Below are 14,414 nucleotides of genomic sequence, written 5' to 3'. Positions count from 1 at the left end.
CTGAGCTCGGAAGTTTGACGCAGAATTTTCTTTGTTTGTCTGACATTATGTTGACAGTCTGAGTTACATACGATTGATTTAAATCCCTCGACGAACTGAAGGTACACAAATGATGGATAAAGGAAAGTGAAAGCTGTGTTTTTAGACACCAACGTGCGCTTCCGGGCGGGTAACTTGAATCATGATGATAAGAGTCTTGAATATTCACACACATATTGACCAAATGTATAGGTTTACTGATTGAATGTACTTAAGTACGCACTCTTTAGTACGCAGTGTGCATTATGATAACTGGCTGTTTGATGCCTGAACTTAATGTCTTAATGAACTTAGTGTCACCTGAAATATTTGTGCATGTGTAAATGTATAACTGTAGCATCTATAACTTGCATGCTTGCATACATATTCATTTTAACCTAAAATCTTTTTGTTTAAAAACTATATTGTCTCCTATACACAGTACAGTTGCTCTAGGCTTACAGTTCTTGTGTATTTTCTCAGATATTGAGCATGTCTCTTCATGCTGTTGAAGAAGCTGTCAAGATGTGCAAAGCTGAAGAATCAAGACTGACTGAAAACATCAGGCAGTGCAAGGAGATATTGCGCTCAATGTAAGGTATTTAAAGGGATAGTTCACCAAAAAAAAAAGAAAATTCTGTCATCATTTACTCATCCTCATGTTGTTCCAAACCTGTATGAATTTCTTTCTTCTGTTGTTCACAAAAGAAGATATGAAGAGTTCAGATGCAAAAGCCTGTAAGTGCCATCTGAAATTTTCTTCTAGAATGATCATTTTTATCAAGCTCGTATATTTAAGTTCAGTAATTTCACTGAAATGACAATTAATAGGTCATTTTCATTGCCATTTAAGTGAAATTACTGAACTTAAATATACGAGCTTGATAAAAATTATCATTCTAGAAGAAAATTTCAGATGGCACTTAGAGGCTTTTGCATCTGAACTCTTCATATTTTAAGTAATGTTTGTAACCAAACAGTTGATGGACCCCATTGACTTCCATATTATTTTGTTACACACTATGTGTTCAGCAGAAGAAAGAAATTCATACATGTTTGGAACAACATGAGGATGAGTAAATGATGACAGAATTCATTTTTTTGGGTGAACTGTCCCTTTAACTGGTCCTTCTTGTTGTTTTGGCATAGGGAACCAAGGGACTAAAATGTGCTTTTCACTTCTCCCATAGTGTATGACTGCAGAAAAAATAAATGTTTGTATTGAACATTTATGGAGCAACAGATTTTGGTAAAAATAAATCATAAAAGTGGTTTATTTAGTTTAAAAATCTTATAAATGTATGAGGTGGCAAGGGGGGCCTTTTACCCCAAACACGGGGTAAACGCAGCACAGGGAATCACAGTATTGATACAAATACTTTAGCTAAAATAATATAATGTTTTTAATAGTGTCTAAGTTAATACATGTTCAAAACAAACACTTTAGCAAAGTTTGTACTATTTTCTGTTTATCTTGTTTATCCTGTTTATAAAATAATTAATTTTTGTTCAGTAAATATACTTTCATTAAAATGTTATTGTTAATATAAAAATTACATAGTTATTTTAAAAAGTAAAGATTCCGAAAGCATTGAAGGAGATCCCATAATAATTTAATATAGATTTACATTAGTAACAATAAATTACATTTTATTATATGATATTATTAATATCATATTTTTTAAATATGATTGTTTGGTGGACACCCAACTTAATCTATGATTTTTACCATCTGAATCAAACCATGTCATGTCAACAAATGGAAAAGTCAGCCAACTCTTTATTATCATGTTTTCACATATTCTTCCGTTATTGAAAAACTGTTGCTTTAATTAGCTTGAACAAACCTGAAAATCATTAACAAGACCTTTGTCTAAAAATATATTCAATAATTTTAGAGATTCTAATTTGCTCCTTAAATCTACAACATTTTAAAAAAACATCAAATATTAGATCAAATTAGCGCAGAATCAACTTTGCGCTTCTGCGTTGTTCACGTCAAGGATCAGACAAATTTCCACGTGCATCTCGAAAAGCAGATGTTTTGGAAAGTGCTTCGGCAGGTTTTTTTGCCATCTGGAGGTTTAGACGAAAATAAAATCAAAGGCGACTTTTACCCCGGTGCGCCTTTAGCCCCAATGTACCCTACCTGTCTTGAAATAGAGGGTGTAAGAAGTTCAATTATGTCATATTTGTGCAGGAGAACACGCGTGACAGAAGCCAGTGAACTGGAAACTGCCGCAGCCATCGCTACTAAAGATGGTCAGAGGAAAATCATTTATTTATCTGTCTTTATTTGTCATATAATCCCATGTTATATATTACACAATATATCTTTGTCTCTGCTTTCTAAAACAGATATTCCAGCTGAAGAAAAAACAGAAATTGAATTGTTGGAGCAGGTTTTAAAAAAAGCACTGAAAATCCGCAGCACATCTGAGGCTCATAAAGAACTTCACTCTGACAGCAACCGAAGAAAACACCCCAATGAGAGCAAAACAAATGTTACTGTTAAAGAAGAAGATAAAAGGAAACCAGTGAAATCTTTCCCCCCTTCAGAGACGTGCAAAAAACCCAGTCGTCACAGAGGAGCAGCCAGGGTGAACGTGACCCACGGGGCCGTTCTTCTTCGGAAGGGACCAAGTGGTCATCCAGTGTTCAAAGGAAGGCCATCAGTCCCGAAGAGCGCTCCAGTGATCCCAGCGTCCCAGCAGAAGATGTGTGTCAAAGCCACAAATGCTGAAGAGTCTTCCCCATCAGTGTCCTGCCAAGATGGGAAGTTCACAACAGGAAATATGCAGAATGCACAATGGTATGTATGTGATCAGATATACATCTTTGTTGCGGCCAAATATGAAATATATCTTTAATCGAATATGTACACTACCTTTCAAAAGTTTGGGGTCAGTATGAAAGAAATTAAGAAATTATTACTTTTATTCAGAAAGGACGCATTAAATTTATCAAAAGTGACAGAATAGACAGTTATAATGTTACAAAAGATTTCTATTTTAAAAACGTTCCGTTCATCAAAGAATCCCGTGTATCAGTGTATGTATCAGTTTCCACTGAAATATAAAGCAAACTGTTTTCAACATTGATAATAATCAGAAATGTTTATTGATCATCAAATCATCATATCAGAATGATTTCTGAAGGATCATGTGACACTGAAGCCTGGAGAAATGATGCTGAAAATTCAGCTTTGATCACAGGAAGAAATTACTTCTATAATATATATTCAAATAGAAAACATATGATACATTTTTTTTGTAATATTTCACAATATTACTGTTTTTACTGTATTTTTCATCAAATAAATGCAGTCTTGGTGAGCAGAAGCGACTTCTTTCAAAAACTTTAAAATCCTACCTACCCCAAAAGTTTGAATGGTATTGTATATGTAGGCTATATAATATATATATATTACATATTTTTTCCATCAAATGTAGCTTTAATGGCTTGTCTTTGTTGCTGTAGGATATCGTCTCCTTTGTTACCAGTCTGGCGAGCACAAAGAACAAAACAGATCCGGTCAGTCTAATATTGTCTTTTAAATATTTTGGGTTCAATACAAGCTAAGCACTATCAGCAGTATTTGTGGCATAATATTGATTAGAATGACAAATACTTTAAAATCATGCGACAGTACAATGGAAGTAAACAGAGCAACACTGTAAACCTTAAAATAATGTTGTGAAAGTAAAGCAACAAGACTTAAGCATTAGACATGTTAACATGAGACTAGTGTAAGAAAAATCTCTTGCTAACCTTGTCAGTGAAACATCATTAATATGAAGATTTAAAGCAGGTAAATCTTGTTCATTTCACACAATACGCACAAAGAGAACTGAACCTTTTACACAGACAAACATCCGAACACATAAATATCATCAGTGAGTGACTAATAACTGCATATAACAGTAGTTATAGGGCCAAATTATAATTTAGAAAGCATCGTAATAACTCAAGTAACACATTTTTAAGAAGTGCTTCATGTAAACACCTTGCTCCTTTGACTTCCATTGTACATGCATTACTTTAACCATGATTTTTCCTTAAAAAAGATTTACTTGAAGTCAACCCAGAATATTTCTTTATATCAAATGATATTAAATGAATATATGCAAAATAACAAATCACAATTATTATTGTGAGGGGAAAAAAAATGTTGTTTTTTTTAAAAGTGTGAGTGTTCTTTCAGATTGTGGAAAAAAGTGTTAACCCAGCAATCAAAGCCAGTACCAGAGAGAACTCAGTTTACGGAGAGACTGCGGGCAACTGTATCCTTCAGATCAATCCTGTCACTTCTGACCTGTTGCATATGATCAGACATTATCAATGCATCCATGCAATCATCGTGTCTCCTGTTGGTGGGTTTTAATCCTGATCTAGGACTAAACTGCACACTATAGAGTGGTGCAGGGATGACGTGTTTTTGTAGGCCACCCTGGTTCCCTCAAAAAGGATTTTTCCATTGGCTTTTGGATTGTTGCAGAAAATAAGCTCTGTGATCAACACAACTCTATGATTCTTTCATGTTTTGTTCGTTGTGAAAATCTTCTCAAATGAACACAACTTTTATGAATTTTTGAAGTGTAAATACAGTCGGTAGAAGTCAAAAGCTAAACGCTATAAACGAACTACACCACTGTCGCATTCCTCCTGAAACAAAATAATGAGCTCATGTTGCGGGACATTGTACTCTGAGCTGTTCGTGTGACTCGAATTATGCATTTCATAGTCAACACTATCAATGCCGAAATGAGTCTGCAGCAGTCAGGTGGTACAAGTAAGAGCTCTGTAAGTTGTTAATGTTCATTATTATTTTACTGTAGGTTAGTTTAACGGCATCTCTTGTGACGCTTTTGTTTGCTCCCTGTTGTAGGCGTTCATGTGTTTTGAAGGAGGTGTGTCTTTGTAGACGCTCTGAAGGTATGCTTTCAAAGCTAGCTCGCTATCGCTAGCCACTCCGAAAATTGCCTACCCTACCTTTAATGTCTCCGACAACCTCTGTAGTCCCATTTAGCCACTTGTTAGCAACCGCCTTTTACAAGACAAGTAAAAAAAAAATCACAGGAGGGTAAACCGTGAAAATATCTTGAACACACCACAGACCTTTTTTCAAGCATTTAACCAAAAACACATTCAAAAATCCCATTGACTTCGGGACAATGGAACCGGAAGTTTCTGCTTCTGGGGTTTGGCCTAGAAAAATACGTCATCCCTTCACCACTCTTTTCTACTTGCTATTTGTTCAAAAGGCCTCGTCAGGATAGGTGGCGTATTTAATTCGACCATTTAAAAATGAAGCTTTGAGGGATAAACGTAAAACTCTGTCATCTTTTTCTCTCCCTTTCTTTTGTTATGGTCAAATATGATGTTGTTGTTGTATGTTCTTGACCTGCTGCTGTATCAGTTTCCATCCGAATGGCCTTCCAGATGTCCTGCTGATATCACAGCAGAGCTGGACGTGCTTTCACAGCGTTGTCTTGACCTGACGCACTGCTTCACACACTCAGACTCAGGTAGGGCAGAAAGAAGGAGGGCTGCAGGGAGACAGAAGTGTGTGGGAGGAAGAAGGGGGCTGAGAAATGAGCATCTGGACAATAAGAATCTGTCCAAGGAAAACACTGTCATCTAGTCTTTATTCCTCTGAGTCACAGGATGTTTCACAGGCGGGCAGCTCATTTGGAGTAGATAGAGATCAAGAGAAATGTGTTTGTGTGTGTGTCATAGGGACGTCGCATGAGAGAGAATATGAGTCCTTGCGGATGCTGGAGGGTTTGGAGAGAATGACGGCAGATCTTCTTACATGTGCTGATCAGCAGAAGAAAGGTACTTCACAATCTCTCTCCAGTTGCCCAAGCTTTTTGTGTCATTTTCAGGTCAGGGTTCATGAGCAGAGTTTGTTTCTTGTGTTGTTACTCATTTGTAAGACACTTTGAATAAAAGCACCTGCTTAATTGATAATGTCAATTTACAAAATAAATGTAAAATATTTAATTTAACGGCTCAGGGAAAAGATACAGTTCATTTAACGCACACTGACCTTTTGTGACAACATGCCCCTATAGTGCATCATAAGGTAAATTGTCACAAATGTTGGCTATTTAATGGCCAAAATAGTGTTAAACAATTATGAAGAACAAAACAATTCACGAAATAGCAAAAGGTGACATACAGAAATATGAAACCATTGTTTTTACCAACAGAAACTACAATTAATAAAATATTTCTGATAAAATTTGTTATAATTTTTAATATTTATTGGAATATTTGACCTATATGTATTTATTTTTATTTTCTTATTAATATAAATTATAATATTGATATTAAATTATAATGAATTATTATATTAAACTATTTGTAAATGTTTTAATTATAATATTATTTATTTAATTATCATTTTATTTGGCACATGCAAAAACTTGACCCTACTTGACATTTATGAACAATTCTTCAAATCATAGAAGACGTAAAGTTGACTCTTGATTGAATATGTCAGTGTGTTTTTATTGTTTTTTTGTAAACAATAAAACAGACAGATATTACAAAATATGGTTATATTGTAATTTTACTTAAATATAAACACATATTTTAATTTAAGAACATTCTGGCGTTTAAAACCAACATACAAAACCAGTGCTAGAGAAACCACACATTTGTGTAATTGTAGTTTTTGTGACAACTAGCCCCTGTCTACTTTATATGCAAAGAAGCACACGAGACAGGACTAGCAAACTTCATCCATCTTCGTTTCTCTTTTCATTTCTGTTCTCACACACATTACGTCATTACACAACAATGTACATTTCTTCTCATGAGCACAACAGTGTTCACATGGTATTTGCAGTGATCAAAAACTTTCTTTAAAGTCAAAGCTCCCATCCCCTTTCTCAATGTTGTTAGCTGTTATCTTTTTTCTCATGAAGTTTGAAGTGCTCCCTCTGGATTTAACGGGTAACACATCAACAAGCCTCACACATGGTTCATCATTTTGAAAATTCATCAGCCACAACCCCATATAAATTCCCCAACTCTGAAGGGATCCATATACCAGAGTTCCCATGTTCTCGCTTCTTTGGAAAGCAATTAATGTAATGTCAACGCTTGCTCATTTTCAATGTTTTGCCCTTTCTCAATGTTGTTAGCTGTTATCTTTTTTCTCATGAAGTTTGAAGTGCCCCCTCTGGATTTAACGGGTAACACATCAACAAGCGTCACACATGGTTCATCATTTTGAAAATTCATCAGCCACAACCCCATATAAATCCCCCAACTCTGAAGGAATCCATGTACCAGAGTTCCCATGTTCTCGCTTCTTGGGAAAGCAATTAATGTAATGTCGACGCTTGCTCATTTTCAATGTTTTGCCTTATACCAATTGCATTTGGTGATACCAAATTAGAATGTTATTAAGAAATGATATTATCACAGATTTTGCTGTTCAGTTGTGAATTCAGTTCACTATCCCGTTCACACAGCTTGATCTGGATTATATGGGTTGATAACCTGGACGTAGATCTAAATCCAGTGCAAAACTGCCTTGTGTTTCTCAGACTGGGAGAGGTGGGATAAGAGGAGCTCTGGAGCTTTGTGTCCCATCCGGAGGAGAGGTGAATGGGGTGACTCCGATCGTTCCTGTCTGCCGCCCATCCTGTCCTACACCAGTGAGACTGAACTCAGAGAGCTGGAACACCGAAGGCTCAGAGTAGAACAACTTCAGCAGGACATTCGTCTTCAGAAGGTTTCAAATCATTTTGATATTCAAGAGAGACCCTTTTTCTTCATTTGGCCGAAAAAAGGTGTCTTATAAGGCATCATATTGTTAAATATCGACACTATTGTTTTCTGTAGAGCTGCTTTATATCTGAATTGAACTCATTTCATAATAATTGATGAACTTTACACGGTTATTGAACTGAATCAACGTTGAACTGATTTCAGCTGAATAACATAGTCTTTTTAGAGCCTCTTTACAGCAGAATTGATTGTTTGTCACTGTAAAGCTGATTTGAAACAACCTGTATTGTACTAAGCACGTGTTTTCTCTGTTTTTAGGCGATGTCCGATAACCTTGTGTCTTTCTGGGACGCTCGTTCCGGTGTCGAGCGACCCAGTGCCGTGGCTCTGCGTGGCCTCTACTCGCTTCTGGCGGAGGGAGGCGTTCAGTTCCCGTCACTGGTTTTGGATGCGGAGTGAGATAGAGCAAAAACAAGATTGTATTTCAGGGTTAGTTCACTGAATTCTACAAAGCACAGCTGGAAAGTATTCCACACAAAACTGTTCTCCAGATCTCTTATTCTGAGAGAAACTGCTTGCGTTTCAGCGTGTTCGCTGTTGTGCGTTTGCCTCGGATGTCAAACAAAGTGCTTTTTGTAATCAGTCACATGACTGGAGACGTGATGAGCGAGTGCAGCTGCTGTTAAGAAACACGAATAAAGCTTCCAGCTGACGGCTCTCATGATCCATGAGTCAGGATTTCATTTCATGTCATACTCCTCCATCCCGCATATATTATCGTCTATCACTGTGCAGCAGAAGTTTATTTGGCTCTCTGAGGAGTTCTTCCTGTTTGAATTCATTACTGTGAGCCTCAACGTGCCAAACCACCGGCATGTTTTGAACACTAATACCGTGCGTTCTCGTGAGGCCTGTGGTGTTGTGTTTTGCCAGCAGAGGGTGATGTGTCCTGAATGCTGTCCTGAACGTCTTCCAGAGCCTTTATTGACAGCATCTGTGGCATGACGTCTGTTAGGGCTGAAAGTAATTTAGACTCATCCCTCAGTTTATAAAAGAAAACAATGATTGTGTTTTTGCTGTAATGCACTTATAATGGATGTCTAGACATTCCCGAGCCCCATCGTCCATTCAAAAATGTGTGTTTTTCGATCTATAAAGTGTCTAAATCACCTTTTTTAAATTTGTGTCTATAATGGAAACATTATTTTGGAAACATTTATTTGATCAAATATATATATAAAAAACAGTAATATTGTGAACATTTCTATTTTAATATACTTTAAAATGTAATTTATTCCTGCGATCAAAGCTGAATTTTCAGCATCATTACTCCAGTCTTCAGTTTCACGTGATCCTTCAGAAATCATTCTTATATAATGATTTGATATTGATAATGTTGGAGACAGTTGTGCTGCTTAAATTTTTTTGCAGCCTGTGATACTTTTTTCAGGATTCATTGATAAGTAAACAGTTAAAAGAACAGCACCGACTTGGCAACATTGCTAAGATTCTGATGCTTACCTTCAGGGGGTGTGTTGATCATATTGAATATTTTAGAAGAGTTTTTATTACAGTTAATGGAAAAAAACAAAACACTTTTGCAGCATTCATTCAAAATTCTTTTCATTTGACTTTAAGTGTTGCTTCATTGCAGTTTTTTAGTAGGAAATTCAGTAGAAAGTAGGAAATTCAGACATTCGAAGTTGAAAGTAACACAGCAGTACTGTCCCTTTAACTGACTGGTTCAAAGGCTGCGATCACAATGCAACCAATCAAATATGATCTGTAGGTCTGACTGTAATTTTGCAGGTAATAAAAGAAACTGCCTCTGTTACTTCAGACAGTGCGGTCAATATCTGTATCTACACCAGTTGCCATAGTGACTATGAGAGTGGCTATTATTGTGGAAAGACGAGAGCAAAAACCCCAAATTTTGCTTATGTTCATGTCCGTCGTGACGTCTCACAGTGGTGCTGTTATATGATGTGTCAGAAATGATTTGCTCATTCACCATTCAAAATGTAATGAATGCCACTGCTGCTCTAATTGTATAACATTAGAATCATGCTATGTCCTAAATGACAAAAAACCCTACATGTTTCTAAAAATCTGTATAATGTGACTTCGAAGCAGATATAGACATTTGTAAGACAATCAGATTGTTTTTATTTTAGATTTTGTGGCATTTTTGTATATTTTAATGTTTATCCTGGTGCAGTGTCTTACACATAGATGTCCACATTGTGAGAGTAAATGTTATTGTGGATGTGTCCGTTGAGCTTAACTTCTATTGTACCAAGTAAAGGTCCACTAGTCAAGTATGTTTTCCAATTAGTAGTTGTTATAGTAATTAGTAATAGTGTATTTGACAATTATGTTTGAAATCTGGTCAGTCCTAAAGATCATATTTGATTTTACGTTTCAAAACATAATGAATGCCACTCCCGCTCTTTGTGAATTACCTCAGAATCACATTAAGCCTCAAAATGACAAGGAAAAAAAGACTGAAATGTACTTTTAAAAATATGTTTAATGTGAGCTCAAAGCACATATAGATGTCTGTAAGAATCAGATTCCATGTATTTGTTTATTTTATTGTTTTGTATTTTATTGTAGTATGTGGTCACACTTTAGATTAGGGTCCAGTTCTCACTATTAACTAACTAACAACAACTTTTGCCTCAATAAACACCTAATCACTGCTTATTAATAGTTAGTAAGGCTGTTAAGTTTAGGTATTGGGTGGATTAAGGGATGTAGAATATGGTCATGTAGAATAAGGTATTAATATCTGCTTTATTAGTACTAATAAACAGCCAATATCCTAGTAATATGCATGCTAATAAGCAACTAGTTCATAGTAAAATTGAACCCTAAACTAAAGTGTTATCTAGTATTTTATTTCGAGACTTTTATTTTGAGATCTTTGTAAAAATCACATTCCATTTATTTTATTTCAGTATTTTTTGTTTGTTTTGCTTTTCAGAGTACAAACTGAGTCCGATACAGCCAATAAAATCACATTTTTGCTGCCTTTCTGAACAAAGTCAAAGGATCAAGTTAAATATAATAAATAAAATGAAGCCAAATGCCCTCTTAAACCCGTGGTGGTGACTTGTGCTGCATCCCAGTTCACCTACTTATACTATGCCCTAAAAGTATGTACTATTTCTGTGAAGAAAAGTACATACTTTTGAGTGTGCAGCAGAAGAGTAGGCATGCTTTGGGACGTACTTCATCATTACTGCGTCTGTCACGTAGTTTCTTGCATCATCCTGTCACCGTTTAAATGGCCCTGTCAGTCATCTTGTAACAGTTCAAATCCTCCACATTCAATTTCATTTCATTTCCTATCGTTTCGGAGAGAAATGTAGTCGCACGTTGATTCATTAAGTTAGGTTCATTAGTTAACATAAGTTAACTACCTTAGTTAACATGAACTAAGAATGAACAATACTTCTTCAGCATTTATTAATCTTAGTTAATATTAATTTCAACATTTACTAATCCTATGTCATTAAAACCAAAGGTTGGATTTGTTAACATTAATGCACTGTGAACTAACATGAACAAACAATGAACAGCTGTATTTTTATTAACTAGCATTAACAAAAATTAATAAATACTGTAATAAATTTGCTCATTGTTATGTTAGTTAAAGGGATAGTTCAGGATTTTAGACATGAATCTCTATAGCTTCCCCATAAGCAGTGTGGTGCATTGACCATGACTTACCCCCGACAGCGTCCTGTGAGCCGAGCTCCGGTCCAGTTTTGGTCAAGATGAAATTAGTCCGGCAAGTTTGCTGGGGTCACGGCAATAAAGCTTTTTTCTTCTCAAATCAATATGTGTTCAAAAGAGTGATATATTTGCAGCACAAAACCGCTGTCTATGGAGAGGTCAGACCTCGTAATGGCTTGGCACTATTTTCTTCCCCGTCATATCACTGCGCGCTGCCGCTACCTACAGCCAGCTGGGAGCCGCGCACGTGTCACTTTGTTTACAGCTCGTAAAGAGAACGATAACATGTCTGACTACAGCAGCGACGATGACAACATTGACTTCGACACACAGCCAAAAGGATATCTTTACGAACCTGAATACACAGATGACGAGTTACGCCAGATGGAGTTAGAAAGGACAGAAAGAGAGAGGATGGACAGAGAAGTTGAACAAGTTGAAGCTGGAGCTTGTACAAACTGATCGCTCTTGGTGAGTAGCTATGTTAGCTCGTTCGTGTAGCTGTTCTGAGCACGTAAACACTGCTGTAAACACTGCCGAACAACTGAAAAAGTGGTGTGCGCCTGCGCAGCTCGCAGCTGGCTGTAGGTAGCGGCAGCGCGCAGTGATATGACAGGGGAGAAAATAGTGCCAAGCCATTACGAGGTCTGACCTCTCCATAGACAACGTTTTAGTGACGCAAATATATCACTCTTTTGAACACATATTGATTTGAGAAGAAAAAAGCTTTATTGCCGTGACCCCAGCAAACTTGCCGGACTAATTTCATCTTGACCAAAACTGGACCGGAGCTCGGCTCACAGGACGCTGTCAGGGGTAAGCCATGGTCAATGCACCACACTGCTTATGGGGAAGCTATAGAGATTCATGTCTAAAATCCTGAACTATCCCTTTAATACATGAACTAATGTTAAATAATGAACCTTATTGTAAAATGTTACCTGATGCATTTAAAAGTTAATGCCTAAACGTATCTTTAAAAGTTCACAATGCTGCTGCAGATGAAATAACATTTGATAAATATCTTTTCGTCAGGTTAGATACTGATAATTAATCACTCAAACCCCTTTATCTAAACCTCTCTACTCAACCGTCAGACTCACACGTCTGCCATGTTTGTAGTTTTTAACACTTTTTATTCATGCTTGTAGTTCTAATCAAATCCTCGTCCAACGGGCAATGGGTTGTGGGCAATATTAGCCATAACAGTTGCACGGATCTACACTTCGGATTCTAACCGGAAAAAGTAGACCATCCATCCGGTATCTTTTGGAATACTCATTTCAACATACTAAGATTTGGGACACACTAGTTGCGCCCCAATTCGCCTACTTATGCACTATTCTATGATGTTTTGTAGTAGAAATAGTGCGAGTAGTGTGTTCACACTGAAAACTTTGAAAAAGTACACTTTAAATACACGGATGACGCACTTAATTAACGGAAAAAACAAAGTGTGTAATTTTGGAGGGGAGGGGCATCAGATTCCGACAGTGAATGACAAAATAACCTTATAAAATTCATACACTACATGGTTGAGTACATAGTGCATAGCATACACTAAAAAATATCAATAAGTTATGACAACATATGTTTTTACATTACTTTAACTCATCAAAATAAGTCATTTCAACTTTTTTTTTATAAGATAAACAAGATGAAGGTGAAATGACTTAAACATCCAACTTGATTGTACTTTTTAAGACAGCTACTTTTTTTTTTTACAGTGCATAGTACTCGTCATGTGGGAGGCAACAACTAAGTCTAATTTTGAATGATACATAGAATGGATATTAAGCGAATTGGGACGCAGCATAGTTCTCCAAAAGAATATCAATATATTTATGAAATTGTGCCAGAAGAGATGCAGTGCATTAGTCACAGCAAGTACTTTTCCACCCGGTAAGTTGATTAAATGTCAAAACATGCCAGTGGTTTGTGTAATTGATTGGGATGATTGTTAGTTAATCTCTGACTGTTCAAACCTCTTAGTCACCAGAAGTGGAGAACAAAGAAGGTATACTTCTCATTGATTTCATCTCACTTTTAGAATCCCACATGGTTTTCACACAGCCCGAGGAGCACAAAGCTGTCACGGGCACCGCCGCTAACCTACTGAGACGATCAATAGATCATAGGATTAATAAATCGAACATGCCTCGTTCCAGTCATGATATGTGCAACTCACCACGAGGATTGCCTGCGGTAAGTATTCATGCTTGGGATATTAATTTATGCTCAACAAACAGTCCTAAACCTCATTTTTAGAGTGCTAAATAGGTTTATTTATGTCAGATTCATGCTGAGCATGTGAAAATGAGTGTTTGAGAGGTTCCATGGGGCCCGTTGGGGGACGGTGGCCTACAGACAGGAGGCTCAAGCTGTTCCAGACTGGGAGACAGGTGGCGCTGGGTTCACGGGTGGGCGTCCTCCTCCAGCCCACGCCCACTCCACGCTGATGTCACTGACTCACACGGGAACGCATTCAAGGGACTGATACTTCCATCGTGGGGAAAAGAAAGACAAAAAAGGAGAAAAACAACAGATGAGTTCAACCAGGACACGTTCACTTTGTGACGACACTTTTAAAGCCATTAATGACACCTTGTCTCTTTTTTTCATGGACTATTGCAGTATTTATTATAAATGATTTATCCGTGCCCTCATAACTTTCCCTCTCTCTTGCAGCGACATCTCTTCTTTTCTCTGATGATGTGTTTAACTGGCGTGAGGGCGTGGCAAACTGTCACTCACATGAGATCAACCAATAGCAAACCACAACCATCCAATCAATTGCCTTCAACAAAATCAAGCCCCGCCCAACATTTGTTCTTGTTCGAGAGGCCGTTTCACTCAGATATACGCCTCAATAGGGAAGAGAAGACTCTCACATCCTCTGTTTCATGCCG

At 37.0% G+C, this 14,414-nt stretch overlaps 1 protein-coding gene across 2 annotated transcripts; it reads left to right on the top strand.

Annotated features, from left to right (window-relative positions):
• The first annotated feature begins 2 nt into the window (after window positions 1-2).
• tedc2 (tubulin epsilon and delta complex 2) lies at window positions 3-13,710 on the top strand. 2 transcript variants are annotated; one of them, XM_079880044.1, is made up of 11 exons: window positions 3-169; window positions 502-611; window positions 2,219-2,280; window positions 2,377-2,830; window positions 3,499-3,552; window positions 4,223-4,301; window positions 5,438-5,546; window positions 5,758-5,856; window positions 7,581-7,768; window positions 8,083-8,253; window positions 13,556-13,710. In XM_079880044.1, exons 2-10 carry the CDS (start codon window positions 511-513, stop codon window positions 8,221-8,223), a joined length of 1,287 nt encoding a protein of 428 aa, XP_079736170.1. In that variant the 5' UTR covers window positions 3-169; window positions 502-510; the 3' UTR covers window positions 8,224-8,253; window positions 13,556-13,710. The 2 variants fall into 2 exon arrangements, with proteins under 2 accessions (XP_079736170.1, XP_079736171.1); XM_079880045.1 differs by lacking the exon at window positions 13,556-13,710 and having other exon boundaries at window positions 13-101; window positions 8,083-11,169.
• Window positions 13,711-14,414: the final 704 nt, after the last annotated feature.

This window comes from Squalius cephalus, assembly GCF_949319135.1.
Source record: "Squalius cephalus genome assembly, chromosome: 1".
Taxonomy (NCBI): Eukaryota; Metazoa; Chordata; class Actinopteri; order Cypriniformes; family Leuciscidae; genus Squalius; species Squalius cephalus.
This window is presented reverse-complemented; position numbering and strand designations above follow the sequence as displayed.

What these genes read in the sequence shown, in the direction of transcription:
- tedc2 (XM_079880044.1), top strand. Translation starts at nt 511, where the DNA reads ATGTCTCTTCATGCTGTTGAAGAAGCTGTCAAGATGTGCAAAGCTGAA. An exon ending in AAGGAGATATTGCGCTCAAT is followed by an intron (nt 612 to 2,218) that starts GTAAGGTATTTA and finishes ATATTTGTGCAG; the next exon opens with GAGAACACGCGTGACAGAAG. An exon ending in AATATGCAGAATGCACAATG is followed by an intron (nt 2,831 to 3,498) that starts GTATGTATGTGA and finishes TTGTTGCTGTAG; the next exon opens with GATATCGTCTCCTTTGTTAC.